We start from the raw sequence: 17193 nt of genomic DNA on the forward strand, positions 1-17193 counted from the left end.
AATATGCCCAGATCATCAGCAGTTTCTGCACTTCATGGTCCTCTGGAAACATTTTCAGTTTTGTGCCCTTCCATTCAGGCTGGCCACAGCACTGTGAACTTTTACCAAGGTGATGGTTGTGGTGGCAGCAGCGCTCAGGAAGAAGGGCGTCTTAGTTCATCCATATCTGGACGACTGGCTCATTAGAGCAAAGTCGAAAGCCCTGGGGGATCAAGCGGTGTCTCAGGTCTTGGAGCAGCTGCAGTCTCTGGGCTGGGTAGTGAATTTGATGAAGCATCATCTTACCCCGTCTCAAGTTCTGGAGTTCTTGGGAGCATATTTTGACAATGGAGTGGGGAAGGTGTTCCATGGTGAGACCGCACCTGGAATACTGTGTACAATTCTGGTCGCCGCATCTCAAGAAAGATATAGTTGCGATGGAGAAGATAGAGAAGGGCGACCAAAATGATAAAGGGGATGGAACAGCTCCCCTATGAGGAAAGACTAAAGAGGTTAGGACTTTTCAGCTTGGAGAAGAGATGGCTGAGGGGGGATATGATAGAGGTGTTTAAAATCATGAGAGGTCTAGAACAGGTAAATGTGAATCAGTTATTTACTATTTTGAATAATAGAAGGACTAGGGGGCACTCCATGAAGTTAGCATGGGGCACATTTAAAACTAATCAGAGAAAGTTATTTTTCACTAAACGCACAATTAAACTCTGGAATTTGTTGCCAGAGGATGTGGTTAGTGCAGTCAGAGGATGTGGTTAGTGCAGTTAGTGTAGCTGTGTTTAAAAAAGGATTGGATAAGTTCTTGCAGGAGAAGTCCATTACCTGCTATTAATTAAGTTGACTTAGAAAATAGCCACTGCTATTACTAGCAACAGTAACATGGAATAGACTTGGTTTTTGGGTACTTGCCAGGTTCTTATGGCCTGGATTGGCCACTGTTGGAAACAGGATGCTGGGCTTGATGGACCCTTGGTCTGACCCAGTATGGCATGTTCTTATGTTCTTACAGATGCTCGTATTCTCAAACTACAGCAGCAAGTGTGCAAGCTGTTGGATGCAGCAATTCCCAAAGTCTGGGATTATCTTCAGGTGTTGGACTCATATGAGGCCTCTGCAGCAAACCTTCCTCTCGCATTGGGATCTGATGTTATAGCAGTTTCACCTTCCTTTGTTGCTCTAGGAGACTGCCAGGTCCAGTCTTTCATGGTGGCTTGGTCAGGAGCATGTCAGCCTGGCACCTCAGACTGGCATTGGTGGTAACTACCACCCAGTCTGGAACCCAGACTGGATGGTAGTTACCACCAATGCCAGTCTCTCCTGCTGGGGTGCAGTCTGCCAGAATCAGTCGGCCCAGGGTCAGTGGTTTACGGAAGAGAAATCCTGGTCTATCAATCATCTAGAGAAGAGGGCAGTGCAGTACGCATTACTCGCTTTTCTGCCTCTCTTGAGCAGCTACTCAGTGCGCATATTGTCAGACAATGCGACCACGGTGTCTTACACCAACCGGCAAGAGGGAACCAGGAGTTGGGCAGTAGCCCAAGAAGCTCACGACTTGTTTCTCTAGGCAGAGCAGCATTTAGCAATGCTCGCAGCATCTCACATTTCCAGAGTGGACAATGAACAGGTGGATTTCTTCAGCTGGAAGACACTGGAGCCTGAGGAGTGGAAGATGTCAGAAGACGTGAATGCTATGATATGTCGCTGATGTGGTACTCCCAGCTTGGAACTGATGGCATCACGGACGACCGCCAAGGTACCCCGGTTTCTCAGTCACAGAAGAGAGCATGGAGCAGAGGGCATAGATACTCTGGTTCTACTGTGGCCTTGGGGAATTCTGCTGTACGTTTTTCCTCTGTGGCCCCTAGTGGGGAAGCTGATAAGGTGAATAGAAAATTTCCCCAGAGAAGTAATTCTGGTGGCACCAGAGTGGCCAAGTTGCCCTTGGTTTGCGAATCTGGTCATCTTAGCAGTCGATGGCCCACTGCGACTCCATCATTTGCCTAACCTTCTACAGCAGGGCTAGAAAGACTTCCACTTCTTTATCTTATGGCAGTGTCTGGAAGGTTTTTGAGTCTTGGTGCACCGGCTAGGGAGTGGTTTTCACTCAAGCCTCGATATCTCACATCTTGGCTTTCTTGCAGGAGGGTTTGAAGAACGTTTTGGCCTTTAGCTCTCTTAAGGAACAAGTTGTGGCCTTACATGGTCTTCAAGGCAAAGTGCATGGAGTGTCATTGGCTGCTCTTCCGGATGTGGTTCGCTTCCTCCATGAGGTGAAGCATATGTGTCTTCCATTGCAAACAATACGACCTTCATGGAACCTAAATATAGTCTTCAGATGGATGTGTGGGGCTCCTTTTGAATCTTTGAGAAAGGCAACAGTGAAGGATCTCACATTAAAAGTGGTGTTTCTGGTGGCCATTTGTTCAGCCCGCAGTACTTCGGAGCTGCAGACGCTGTTGTGTAGGGAGCCTTTCCTGAGGATTTCGGATTCTGGGATTTCTTTGAGAATGGTGCCTTCCTTTCTTTCAAAGTTTGTATATGAGTTTCATGTGAACCAGACCATGGAGTTGCCTGCTTTCCCGGATTTGGATGCATCGGCTCCACACACTAAAGATCTGCGATGCTTGGATGTGAAATGAGCTTTGTTGCATTACCTCAAGGTTACTAATGACTTTAGGGTTTCTGACCATCTTTTTGTGTTGTGGAGTGGCCCGAAGAAGGGACAGAAGGCTTCAGTCTACAATAGCACGATGGTTGAAGGAAACAATAAGCTTGGCTGTAAAAGACGCCCTGTTCCGGTGGATAAAGGTCTCATTCAGTTCGATCTCATGCAACTTCTTGGGCCGAGTGCCAATTGGTATCACTACAGGAAACTTGTCAGGCAGCTACTTTGAAGTCACTGCACACTTTCACCAGACATTATCGGTTGGATGTCCAGGCCCCAGAGGCCATGGGCTTTGGTGAGAGTGTTCTTCAAGTGGGACTCTCACATTCCCATCCTATTTAGGGAAGCTTGGGTACATCCCAGGAGTCTGGATTGATCTGGGTATGAACAGGAAAGGAAAATTGTTTCTTATCTGCTAATTTTCATTCCTGGAATACCACGGATCAGTCCAGACACCCACCCTGCATGGGGGGGGGGGGGGGGGGGGGAGAGTCCGCTCGTTCCGTCAAGGGTCTATTGTATATAGGCTGCAGAGCTACCACGGATTTCAAGTTTGTTCTCCAGGTTGCAAGTTATGAAGTAAAGAGTTTCCTTTCATGGCGGAGTTTATCCTCTTTCCCTTTTCTCATTTGGTTCTAAATAATTTGCATGTTTATTAGGATTGTTGTGAGAATAATCTTAGCTTGGGTACAGGTCAATACTGAGCGACTGCAGATGGCACTCCGGGTTATATGCCAGTGCCAGTGAAACTTTCTCTGTCTCCATCTGCTGGAAGGGAGGCAATATCCCAGGAGTATGGACTGAACCGTGGTATTCCAGGAATTAAAATTAGCAGGTAGGAACCAATTTTCCTATACTTCATTGGATAAGAATTGTTTCCCAGTGGATTTTAAGCAGCCTGTGATTACTCCTTTACTGGAAAAAAACAGACCCTATGCAGTGTGAAATTTATAGACCAGTTTCTCATTTACGTTTTATGGCCAAAAGTTTGAGAAAACAGTAGCAACCCAGATTTTTAGGTTTTTTTTAGAAAATACTGGAAGAATGGCCGATATACAGTCTGGTTTTAAATCAGGGTATAATCCGGAATGTGTGTTGTAATCCTGATTGATGATGTTCCACAACATCTGGATGTGGGGAATTCAGTCTTATTGGTCTTATTGGACCTTTCTGGTGCTTTTTATATGGCGGATCATGTGATTCTCATTGATCAGTGTCAAGAGGTGGGTTTGGGAGGTAACATTTTGGAATGGATTTCTTCTTTTTCTGTAACATTATTGTAATATTTTGTTAATGGGGTTGCTAGTTCATTTCACTCAGAAATTGCAGTTAATCCAGAATGGTGCAGCTCAATTGATGTGTGGAAAGACTAGACTGGAGAGGGTCTTACCACTACCTTCATCCTACATTGGCTACCGATATCTGAGAAATCTGTTTAAATGGTTGTCCTTGACATTTCTCTGTATGAAGGCCAATGGTTCGAAATATCCGTCTGAGAAACTGGCTTGGTATAAGCCTGGGCAGGAGCTCAGATCAGGGTTTTCTTCTGGACTTCTTGTGGGGACATGGGTTTAAATCTAGCCTCTGTTCCAAACGGACATTTATAATTATGGCGTGCACTTCCAGTTACAGTAAGGGGTGAACTGAAGCACTGATAGCTGAGGGAGGTTGTATCTGTTTTTGGACAACTCTAATTTTCTGGAGGGCTGCGGTAAGGGTTGGGCCTTGGGGTTAGGCTGATTGAAAATACATCAGTGGCATTTTGGGGAGGAGGTAGGCAGCAAGATGTTTCTTTTCGTTATGAGTGTGAAGTTGTAAACCGCTTTTATTGTATTGTCTGGTTATGCGGTCTGTAAGCTTTTTTAAATAAAAAGAAATCATAAATAAGTAAATAAAAACAACACACGCACGCATATGAAGTGTATCTCCCGGACCTCCTGAAAGATGCGTGGCTGAGCTTATAAGAACATCGCTCCACTCCCTCCCGCCGGAACTTGCAGTGCCTCTGTGACCCCGAGCCTGGACATCTCAGCCATATTTGTTCTTCCTTGATCAGCCAGCTGTTATGAGCACCCCTGTATATGTAAATATATATATGTGTGTAAAGATATAGGGGGTATGTGTTTGCTGGCTGTATGTTTGTGTTTGTATGAGTAGGTAGAAGATGTGGATTAAGAACAGCAGCAGGTGGCAGCATTATGCAGTTATCTACTGGTGAGCGAAAAGCAGCCCAGCTCGTTCAAGCGTGTAAGTGTCTGAGTGTGCCTGATCATATTGTACAGACATTCGATCTGAGATATCACATTGGTTTACATTCAGGTAGTGTAGGTATTTCCCTATCCCCAAAGGGCTTACAATTGTGTGTGAATGATCCTGAATAGTCTGTTTGCGTCCATGATTCAAGGGCCATTAGAAATCATCACAAGAGTCCCACATTATTCCCCTCTTTTAAACAAGGAGTCTGTCTCCTCCCCTCACTCACAGCCTAAGTGACTCAGACTGGAAAGTCTTCAGCCTGATGTCCAGTATAAAACCAGATGCTACCTTGTACCTTAGGCAACCTCTGTGCTCTCTTTCAGGATCATGCATGCAGGACCCCCCAGGGGTTGCATGCATGATCCTGAAAGAGAGCACGCCAACTGGCTGATCAAGGGAGCAAAACTATGATGTCCAGGCTCGGCGCCGGAGAGGCACTGCAAGCTCAGGAGGGAGGGAGCAAAGTCATAAACGTCGCACAGCTTTGACCGCGCGTATTGCAGGAGGCTCAGGAGAAGAGCCACTTACACTCTGGCAGGCCCAGGAAAGGCGCCGTTTCTACTGCAGTGGGCCCGGGAAAAGAGCTGCTTCCACTGCGGTGGGTCCAGCCAAGGGAGGTACCGCTGCGGTATTCCACACCCCAGGAAGGGCTACCACCCTCAGCCCCAGCTCACTTTCTTCAAAGGAAAGCAGCACTTCTCTTGGATTGTGCACTGAAAAGCACAGGAAGGGTTTTACTTGCATTAAAAAGATAAAAAATGTTCTTGATAAACATTGGTAAATTTACTAGTCGTTGCCACAGCCCGATGATCATACGTGATCCAGTTTAATTATCAGGAAGTTCAAGTTACGTCTCAATACGGGTGTTAAGAAGGTCCATGGCTTGTTTAATTCTGAAAGCAATTCTACAAAATATATTGAACGCTTTTGCCCATTGTTTCAAGATTCTCTAATGGGACAACCACTAAGGAAAGTTCCACAGGACAATCAAAATGTTCTCTGTTTATATGAGTTAACATTTATATAATAATAATTTTGTAAAATACACCTTGGAGCTTAGAACAAAGGTTATTGATCAAGGCTGCCTGTGCTAGATGAAGGAAAGATTTGATGCGGTGCTGCCTATAATGTGGTCATAAATTCAATGTATCCTTGATAACAGACCCTGCTTGGGAGACATTGGAATAATTAAATTTAATCTAAAAAAAATCACAAAAAAAAGAAAATCCTGCTCAAGGTGTTCAAAGTCATAATGAGATGAAGAAACCTTTTTACAGGACAGTCAGAAGCTGAAGCCGCAGGGTCGCTTGGCGGGCAAGATCAGTTCTCCGAGGACAAGCAGGATGGTAGTCCTCACACATGGGTGACATTGTCAAATGGAGCCCGGCATGGAAAACTTCTGTCAACGTTTCCAGAACTTTGACTTGGCCTATTGACTGTGCCCAGCATGCCCGATACCATGCGTCCATGCAGGGTCCCTCTTCAGTCTGTTTTTTTCCGCGGAGCTTTCGCATCGTGGTTTGAGTGAGCTCTTGTTTTTTCATTAATACTTGTGGAAAACTCCTTTTCCCTATTGTCTTTGGGGTTTATTTGTGTTCCATCGATGCCGGGTCCCTCTCTGTTCCTCCCATAGCCTCCTCAGTTAGGTTTTTCAGCGTTTTTGGGTAAGTTTCCTTTTGTTTCACCGGGGAAATGCCGGGCCGAGCACAGAGGGAAGTCGAGGAAGCATCAGCACTGGTTGCCTTTGATGCTTGGTGACGGGCACGAGGATGCGATGGATCATGCCATGATGCCCCCAAAGTGACCCTGCAGCGAGGAGTGCCCATCCTCCATTGATGCCAGGGGTTTGTGACAGTTTCCACCGGTCCTGGTGCCAGTTACAGATCTACCTCGGGGGATCCGAGGAAGATCTGGCCACCCCTCCTTCCTCCCAGTCTGTGTTGGCTTCAGCAACTTTCGAAGAGGATCTGGAGGGTCAAGTCCAGCTGGTAGTGGAGCGGGCAATGCATGCCATCGGTCCTGTGGCACTGATGGAACCAACGCCGGTCCTGTCCGCTTTGGATCCGCTGCTGGAATGGCTAAATGTGTTCATCAGTGTGTTACCGATCCGGCTGGTGTCGATTCCTGGGAGGCCATCGATGCCTGGTGAGGCACCAATGCTTCCCCAGACAGATACAGTGGTCATTTCAAGTTCCTCCGAAGAGGAAGCTCCACCTAGGCCGGCTGCCCCCAATCCAGCTTTGTCAGGGCTTCCACCAGTTTTGCCAGTGACTGTGCCTCTGGACGAAGGCCGAACTCCTAAGGCCCATCCCCTGTCAATTACAGTGAGGATGAAAGTCCCTATGATCCCTGGGGGAATGATGCTACAGAGTCCTCCTCCGAGGGCTCGGAGGGTCTCCCCTCAAAACATCTCCGGAAGAGTGAAGGAGGTCCCCGCTGGAGGACTTATCCTTCCCAGGTTTTGTGAGGGTTATGGCGGAGGCCATTCTGTTTCAGTTATTGACGGAGAAAGATGTCAGGCACAAGATGCTGGAGATCCTCCAGTTTGTGGCGCCTCCTAAGGAAATTATGGCAGTCCTAGTACACAATATCCTTAAGGAGCTGCTGTTAAGGATATGGGAACACATTCTCACAGTACCTCCTGTTAACAGCAGGCTACCAGATTCTATAAGAGTCAGCTTCCCCATCAATCAGTAGTTGTCAAATTTGCCCTCAAGAGCGCCAAGCACTCTCGGACCCATTCTTTGGCACCCTTGGAGAAGGACTACAGGGCATTAGATGCTTTTGGGAGGAAGGTGTTCCAGGTTGCCATGCTTATTGCCCGCATCACCTCCTACCAGCTTGGGACCTCTGGAAGCAGGTACAGAAGATAGCCAAGCTGCTGCTCAGCAGCAGCAGGAATCCCTGGTGCATAAGGGCCTGGAGTATGGAAAACACGAGGTCCATGCAACTTATGATGTTTTAGAAATGGCAGCGAGGGCTTCTGCAGCAGGAATCGGCGCCCACAGAATGGCATGACTGCGGGCCTTGGATCTTCATCCAGAGGTTCAGGAATGGCTCGCTGATGTGCCATGTATTGGAGAGAATCTCTTTGGAGATAGTGTGAGGGACACGGTGGCCCAGTTGCGGGACCAACCTGAGACCCTCCAACAGCTCTCCGGACCCATCCTTCTCATCCAGGAGGTCAGCGAGGCAGGGGGAAAGGAAGTCTTTCTATCACCAGAGGAGGTACTATCCTCCGCCCCCTCGTTCCCATCAGCAGCATGTGAGCTCCCATGGCCACCCCAGGCAGCAGAGAGCTACCAAGCCCCAGCCGGTGCCTTAGTCAACTCCCAGGATGGGGTTTTCACTGGATCAGAAGGAGCATAAGCCAGTTGCCTAGACCCGAGATGCTGAATGCCCCAGTTGGGGTCAGATTACAGTTTTTCAAGAACCGGTGGCCCAGAATAACCTCAGACCAGTGGGTTCTGTCCATCATACATCCTAGGGTACCAATTAAACCTATTGGGTGTCCCATCAAATTGCCCTCCAAGCCCATTTTGGGGACCGGTAGCACATCAGGAAGTACTGCTTGTTGAGCTCTCTGCTTTCTTAACAGCCAGGGCAGTCGAGCCTGTTCCAGCAAGGCAGAGAGGGTGGGAATTCTACTCCAGGTATTTCCTGATTCCAAAGAGAACAGGAGGACTCCATTCCATCCCGTACCTAAGACAAATTTCTAAAAAAAGAAAAGTTCAAGATGGTTTCCCTGGGCTCCCCTTCTACAAAGTGAGGACTGGCTATGCTCCCTCGAATTAAAGAACACATACACCCTTGTTGAGATCTTCCCAAGTCACAGGATGTATCTATAATTCGTGGTGGGAAAACAGCTCTTCCAGTACAGAGTGATGCTGTTTGGGCTAGTGTCAGCCCCAGGGGTCTTCACAAAATGCCTGGCCATGGTGGCAGCACAGCTACGTAGGCTGGGAGTGCATGTCTTCCCCTATCTGGATGATTGGTTGATCAAGAGCACATCTCATGCAGGGGCCATTTGGTTCATAAGCTTGACCATCCAAGTGTTGGAGTCACTAGGGTTTGTCATTAACTACCTGAAGTCCCATCTCAGTCCGTCATCTCAATTGGACTTTACAGGAGCCCTGCTATGTATGGCTCAGACAAAAGCCTTCCTGCCTTATTCATGGGCCGCCACCCTGGTTTCCAGAGTGGAAGAGAGCCAGGAGAGCCAGCAGGTGACAGCGTGGCACATGTTGAGATTTTTGGGCCACATGGCTGCAACCATCCATGTCACTCCCTTGGCACATTTACAGATGCACAGAGCCCAGTGGACCATAAGGCCGCAGTGGTATCAGGCCATGCAGAGCCTCCAGGCTTGCATCTGAGTCACCCTGTCTCTCCGGGACTCTTTGTCCTGGTGGTGGGTACTCTCTAATCTGGAATGGGGAATCTCTTTCCGGAGTCCTCCTACACAAATTGTCCTAACCATGGATGCATCCATCCAGGGCTGGGGAGCTTCTGTAGAGGAGCTCTATACCAAGGGCCTCTGATCTGCTCAGAAAAACTGCTGCCAGATCAACTTCTTGGAGCTTCAGGCGATCAGGTACACACTATGGGCTTTCAGAGATTGCCTGTCCAATAAGGTTGTCCTGACTCAAACAGACAACCAGATAGCAATGTGGTATGTCAACAAGCAGGGAGGTATGGCATTGTACCTCCATGTCAGAAAGCAATTCAGATTTGGTCATGGACCCTGTCCCTTGGGATGGTGCCCAGGGCAACATATCTGGCAGGTAGGGAGAACGTTGTGGCAGACAGATTAGGTCATGCCTTCATACCTCACAAGTGGTCCCTGAACCAGGAAGTAGCGAATCAAATCTTCTGCCTCCAGGGGAACCCAGATGTAGATTTTTTCGCATCTCCTTGGAACAGGAAGGAAACTTGGTTCTGCTCCCTGTACAGGACAGATAGCAAACCAGCCTCGGACACCCTTGCCCATCACTGGGGCAAGGGTCTTCCTTATGCGTATCCTACAATTCTCTTGCTGGCGAAGACTCTCTTGAAGTTTTGCAAGGACAAAGGGATTATAATCCTCATAGCCCCTCATTGGCCAAGACAGGTCTGGTTTCCACTCTTGCGGGAGTTATCCATCCAGAAACCGATCAGTCTGGGGACTTCCCCAGATCTCATCACACAAGATCAGGGCAGGCTGCGGCATTTCAATCTCCAGACCCTGTCACTCATAACCTGCATGTTGTGAGGTTAATTCTGCAGCCACTTGATGTTTATAAGGATGTGTCTCAGGTCCTGGTGGCTTCTAGAAAGCCTTCCACTAAAACGTCCTATGGACTGAAGTGAAAGAGGTTTTCTGTGTGGTGTGAGAAGAAGGCCCTGGATCCATTCTCTGCCCCACAGAAAAACTGCTTGACTACCTTGTGCAACTCTTGGAAACTGGCTTAAAGTCCAATTCTGTTAGGGTTCACCTGAGTGCAATTAGCACTTACCACCAAGATGTGGAAGGTATGCCCATTTCTGTACAGCCTATAGTTGTCAATTTTATGTGGAGCCTGCTTCAGTTGAAGCCTCTCCTAAGGCCTCCTGCTGTGTCTTGGGACCTCAATGTGTGGTACAAGCTCAGCTGATGAAAGCTCCTTTTGAGCCTCTGCACACCTGTGACCTGAAGTACCTGACCTGGAAGGTCATATTTTTGGTGGCGATCATTTTAGTACACAGGGACAGCAAGCTACTTTAGTGACTTATCCACCTTATATGAAGTTTTATCATGAGAAGGTGGTCTTGCGCACACACTCTAAGTGAAAGATTTCCATCTTAACCAGTCAATCGGCCTGCCAACTTTCTTTCTCAGGCCTCATTCGCACCAAGGCGGACAAGCACTGCACAGGTTGGACTACAAGCAAGCCTTAGCCTTCTATCTGGAGCAGACAGTCAGTCCACCCAACATTTTATTTCTTTGGATAACAATAGGTTGGGAGTTGCTGTTGCCAAACAGACACTATTCAATTGGCCAGCAGATTGCACCTCCTTCTGTTCGGCAGGACTGCATCTTGAGGGTCATGTCAAGGCTCATTCTGTCAGAGCCATGGCAACGTTGGTGGCCCACTCGTAAGCAATTCCCATGGAGACCTGCAAGGCTGCAACGTTGAGTTCTCTCCACACATTCACATCTCAATATTGTCTGGATAGGGATGGCTGAAGTGATAATAGGTTCAGCCAGTCTGTCCTTTGGAATCTCTTTGAGGTGTAGAACCCAACTATCCCTGCCTAAGTCCCGTTTTTTGGGTTCAGGCTGTCTCTCTCTCCTTGTTACCAACAGCACTGTTGTTGTGCCCGTTAGCACCTGGTTGGTGTTTGTCGGTCCCCTTTTATGTAAGGGAGCAGCCTGTAGCTAGGAATTCACCCATGTGTGAGCACTACCATCCTGCTTATCCTTGGAGAAAGCAGAGTTGCTTACTTGTAACAGGTTTTCTTCAAGGACAGCAGGATGTTACTCCTCAAGAAACCCATCCGCCACCCTGCAGAGTTGGGTTTCTCCCTTTGTTATTTTTTCTCTAATTCTGTTACGAGACTGAAGAGGGACCCTGCATGAACATGTGGTCTAGGGCATGCAGGGCATTCTCAGTATGTCAAGTCAAAGTTCTGGAAACTCTGTCAGGAGATTTCCATGCCGGCTGCATCTGATGATGTCACCCATGTGTGAGGACTAACATCCTGCTGTCCTAGGAGAACATTTGTTACAGGTAAGCAACTCGCTGGAGACAGATTCATAGGGCTGAAACTCAAACGTTTCTGTAAATCCATATTCTTTCCTAGCAAAGGCTTTTATTAATAATTAAACCTTAGTGATTTGAGCAAGAGGTAGTGCTGAAGTTTGTTTGGCAGTATGAAGACCCATCCAGTTAAAATGTGATTGATCATGAGCTGAGTGTTGTCCCTAATCTGCAGGCTGATACAGTACGGTGCGCTCAGCCGAGTGCAGCATGTAGCATGCAATTTGCCGCGCGTTTTCGACATGCGTCTATTATCCCTTATACAGTAAGGGGTTTAGTGCGTCGAAAACGCATGGCCAACCGCCCCTGAAAACTAATAGCACTCATCACATGCAAATGCATGTTGGCGAGGCTATTAGTTAGTCCCCGGGATACTGAAAGTAAAATGTGCGGCCAAGCTGCACATTTTACGCTCAGAAATTAACGCCTGCCCTTGAGTAACCCAGAAAAGTGTACAGAAAAGCAGATAATACTGCTTTTCTGTACACCCTCCAACTTAATATCCTAGCGATATTAAGACAGAGGAACCAAAACATTAAAAAAAAAAGTTTAAAAAAAATCTGACCTCAGTCGGCGGTTAGCAAACGGGCACTCAAGCCTGTTTTCCAAAACCATGGCTGTCAGCAGGTTCGGAAACTACGCCGGTAAAATAGAGCGTCGGTTGTCGTACCCGCTGACAGCCACTTCTATCACTAATAAGGAGGCGCTAGGGACGTGCTATTGTCCTTAGCACCTGCTTATTAGCGCACCACCTCATTTAAATACTGAATCGCGAGCCCAGGAGAGGTGCCAAGGCGCGCGTCGGTAGAGTGGGCACTCAACACGGAGCGCCCAGTCTCCCGCATTTTTTACTGTATTGGCCTGCTGGCGTGGTGAGTGAATGTGTGCTATTTTCTTGCTAATTTTGAATTTGTGGGTGCTTTGTTTTCTATTTGTTGGTGGCTTTTTCTTCTGTGGTCCACCTTATTCTGAACGATTGCCTTTCCCTGGGTGCCTTCCACTGGCTCCTAAGACCTGTGTAGTGCTGGAGCATGGTGAGGGAAGCGAGGGTTGACCACCTGGGTTTCCTGGGGCGAGCTGGTTTAAGACTGTGTTCTGTCTCCGGCCAGTGAAAGGCAGAACAAACCTGAAGATTAACGAGAAGTACCTTTCCCCCGAGTCCTTTGCCGGAACAACGCTGAGGTACACTGGTAACCAGTCCAAAGTGACGTCTTCCAGCAGATCCAACTCCAGCCTGAGCCTGTACAGCAGCGCCTCGGCTCCCAGCAGCCCCCTGCCCAGGAAGGTAAGTATGCGGGGAAGGAATAGGAAACCAAAGGGTAAGAGGCAGCAGGTAATGACAGAGTAATGCGATAGCCCACCGAGGCACCCAGAAAACATGTCTAACTGGAAATATCTGTATCGGCAGTAACCTCTAACTCTACCACCCTAGCGCAGGCTCAGCATTAATCACCGTTCACCTCTCTGTCACCCTAATACGGGCCCTGTATTAGTAACAGAATGTCCTTCTGACACCCCCACGCCGGTCTTGCAATTAATATCAGGATGTCCCTCCATCTCGCCGTCACTCTGATCATTGGCCCTGCGTTAATAACAGGGTCTCCCTCTCTCTGCATTAGTAACAAGGTATCTCCCCCTTCTTCCTCAGTCCGTCTTGCGCCGGACACGCTCCGGTGATCGGTGCTCAAGGTCCAGGAACTCTTTGATCTCGGATACAGGAGAGATGAGGTTTACAGGAGTGAATGCTGGAAGGCCTAAAGCGGCATCAGGTAACCCCCGAAGAGGCAAAACCCAGGGACCTACAGAATTAGTGCCAATTCTACATCAGAATGTGCCTGGGCAGTTCAACGATTGCCTCTGGGAGAAAATGACCCCCGTGATTCAGTGTTACAGTGAGTGATTCTCAGAGGAAATGACCCCCATGGTGCAGCTTTACAGTGATTGGCTCTGGAGTAAATGACTCGTGTGATGTAGTGCTAGTGACAAGCTCTTGGGGTGGGGGGGGACGTCTTCTGCTAGCTAGGTCAGCTGAGGTGGGGGGTGCTGCAGAGGCAGCATTCACGGCCTCTGGGGGACGAGAGTCATATCTTTGCTCTAGGGTGACACCTAGAAGTCAATATTCAAAAGAGCTTGTCCAGCTAAGTTTGGACTCAGTCGTCCCAGAGGTAAAGTGAATACATTAATCCTAATATTCCGAGAGCTGTTGGCTCTATTGCACTTACTATTCAGTCCAGCAGAACACGTCTGGGGGGGCTCAGGAGATCTTTTTTGAAGGCAGGGGTTTGAGGGATTGGAACCTGCCTTGCCCGGTAAGCAGAAGAGTTACCTGGATAACTGTATCCGGGTGACTTTAGCTGAGTGTGTTCAGTGAGAGATTTACCCGGTTTAAATCCTGCTGAATATCCCGACCAAAACTAGAGGAAAAAAAAATCCTTGACTGGTTGTGAATGAAGGCTCATGGCAGCAATCAGCCCCGGTTTCATTGGAATTGGAAGTACAAAGACGCAGGAGGAAACTAGCTGGTTAAAAACCAAAGGAAGTGGGAGTATCAGAGTTCGGCATCCTCCCAGCCCCGAATCATCCCCTTCCCCTGTCCCAGGCTGAGCCGTAGAGCGAGAGTTCCCTGGGGTGGCTGGCAGGGCCCTCAGCCCGAGTCTTCTCCATCTACCACTGTTAAACATTTACATAGTGCTGCTAGATGTATGCAGCACTACGCGGGCATGCAAGAGAGAGTCCCTGCTCTGTGGAGTTTGCAATCTAGACAAGACAAATACATGTTTTCAGGAGGTACAATATTATAGAAATGGGTTGAAAAACAACAAGGCCAGAATGTGGGAGAACTAATTTTAGGATTGAAATCTGCCTGAAAAATGGAGTATTAGGAAGAATTTGAGTGGGTCACTTTAACTGAGCAAAAGTCTTCTAAACATCTGTATAAGAAGTATAGGCAGTGGGTGGGTGGGTGTGGGGCAAGGAGGGAGGGAAAAGCACAGCATAATGTTTCAAAGTCAGCATTAACTGTTTTGGAAAATGAGGGAAGCAATGAGCAGAAAAGACACCCGAGAAAGCACATTTTATTTAAACCGTTAACCTGCACAATTCTAAAAGCTTCTTTGTGTTTACAGAGTGCGCTGAAGGCCCTCCAACATGACCCCAGCAATCTTGGACCTCTGAGGAACGACCATCCTGTTTTGACAGAGGCAGGGACAGCTGAAATGCACACACACACTCACACACACACAGACACACATGCACACACACGCACACACATGCACGCACACACACACACAGACACGCACACAAACATGCACATACACCCACACGCTAGCCAATCAAAGCAGGGATCTGAAGCCCAGCCTTTGCCGGAACTTGCTTAGTCAGTGGATGCAACAGGACTCAGAACAACGTAGTGGCCAACGGCTACAGGTCACTCCCAAGAACGGACAGACGCCCTCTGGTCTCATCCACTCTCTATATTTAGTGTGTGCTGTCTGAAAGTCATGTCTGTTCAGGTCATTGGATGGGGAAGAAAGACTGTGTATGAGAGAAAAGGGTAGAGGGAATGAGGATGACAGAGAAGAGAGGATGAGTAAGAAGAAGGGAAAGGAAAGGATAAGAGAGAACTAAAGGAAAGAGAGAGTGTGAGAGAGATTCTTATCAAGGGATAATCTTTGGAGAAGTCCATGCTTTCAGACTCTTCTCAGATCAAATGGGCTAGCAATGGATACAGAAGAAGGTGTGCATATGCGCATGTATTAATGCATGGGCTTGTTTGCATGCATAGGAGTGAGGTTACTGGACCAGCAGCCAGCAGCACCCGTTTGTAATGTTTTCCTACAGGAGGGATTCCTGCGTGTGTCTTCCCAAGATTTCCATCAGGTTTCAATCTGTGGCCTAGATCAGTGGCCTCGTGTGGGCAGTGTGGCTGAATTTAGCAGCGCTTCGCTCCCTCCAGCCCTGGGCTTGGGGGCTTCACCAGAGAGAGAGCTCAGGGACGGGCCCCTCCTCCCTACTGTACCACTACAAAGAGTAGACCTGCAGCAAACACAGCCATTCTTCCCCAGTGGAAGATCGGTACATTTCTGTTATTGACAACGAGTCCCAACTTACAGAGGTAATAACCCAGGCAACCTCTCGCCCCCCAACGCACACACAACCCGGTATTCCCGCACCCTTCCCTTACAGTGACTCCTGCTGGGAGAGGCTGGGACTGCAGGAGCTTGAAAACCTTAGGACCTGAAGCACTTAGGACCTCCGCCCAGAGGTTGTGATGCAAAAGACCCAATTTGAGGATTCAACCAGGAGCCTTCTGCATGGCCTAGCACAGCATTGCCACCGAGCTAGTCCTCCTCCCATCTTTATAGATGTAAAAACTCTCGGCTTCCCCCAGCCAGACCCGCTGGCAGAGTAACAGCCATGGACAGGCGTTTACACTAAGCCTAGCCGTATTATAGGTGTGCACATGCTAACCTCCCCTTTCTAGCCTGTATCTAACCTGATATGAGTGTAGCAGAATGGTAATAATAAGCTGGTATCCAATACTCTGTATAATAAAACCGTAGCTTTTCTTTTTGTTATCACTGAGTGGCGATGCATTGTCTTTCACAGAAACACTGGTGATGCTGGCAGAGAAAGGACCACATGGCCTGGCAGGCTTGCTCATTTGCGCTGCTAGACGTACACAGCACTGTACAAAAACACCTAAGAGATAATCCTGCTCCGTGGAGTTTAGAATCTACTTAAGACATATGTACAAGTTAAAGACGAGGCTATGGGGAGTGTATTTATTACAGAAGCGTGATTAAAATCCACAAACCTAACATTGTCTTCTCCCGCCTCCTGTCACTAACGTCCTTTTGCGTCTGTCCCGTGCATGCTTCAGATCTGCCACTCTTTTGCCTCTCTCTAGATGAAAGCATGCTCACCAAACCCTTGACCATTTTTCCAAGTCATCTCTCATCGTATCTAAGCCCCCGTAGCATGTTTCCATGTCATCTGGAACAAATACACTTTCCCTTTAAACTCTTCCCCAATGCCCACTTATAGAAAGATTAAAGACGTCTGGCCCTGGCTCTGATCTGTGTGTTCCCGTCCCCAATGTGGAACCGTTAGACACCATTCCCCCAGTCCAGTCGCTCAACAGACTTCTGGCTCAGTTTATCATTTTTGCTTCCCACTCCCAAGGTGGCTAGTTTGCCACTGGAATCAAGGTATTGTACTACCACATCCTTCAGTAAGGGTTTCCATTACTTATCTGTCACTGATATCAAACTGGGATAAAACTGGGATAAACCAGGACTAGAACAACCTGTCCTGAAAATCTGGAGCCAGTTGGCAACCCTAGTTGCGAGGGATACAGTCACCACCTCTGTTAGCTCCTTCGGTATTCTGGGATGTTCACATGAGGTCTCATAGTCTTGTTCTGCCAGCATCTTGAATACTACCTCCTCAGTAAGCAGAAATGTGTTCACTCTCCAATTGCTTATGTTGTTGCCTTTG

General features: G+C 48.0%; 1 protein-coding gene across 1 annotated transcript in view; it reads left to right on the top strand.

The window, feature by feature from the left end:
• The window catches only part of LOC115082211 (microtubule-actin cross-linking factor 1-like), a 122564-nt gene extending 106293 nt beyond the window's left edge, over window positions 1–16271 (top strand). Inside the window, exons 19-21 of the mRNA XM_029586461.1 lie at window positions 12804–12979; window positions 13343–13463; window positions 14820–16271. Coding sequence (XP_029442321.1) covers window positions 12804–12979; window positions 13343–13463; window positions 14820–14845 — 323 coding nt within the window. The 3' untranslated portion in view covers window positions 14846–16271. The remainder of the gene's footprint in view (window positions 1–12803; window positions 12980–13342; window positions 13464–14819) is intronic.
• The last annotated feature ends 922 nt before the right edge of the window (window positions 16272–17193 follow it).

Source organism: Rhinatrema bivittatum, unplaced genomic scaffold, assembly GCF_901001135.1.
Source record: "Rhinatrema bivittatum unplaced genomic scaffold, aRhiBiv1.1, whole genome shotgun sequence".
In the NCBI taxonomy this organism is placed as follows: Eukaryota; Metazoa; Chordata; class Amphibia; order Gymnophiona; family Rhinatrematidae; genus Rhinatrema; species Rhinatrema bivittatum.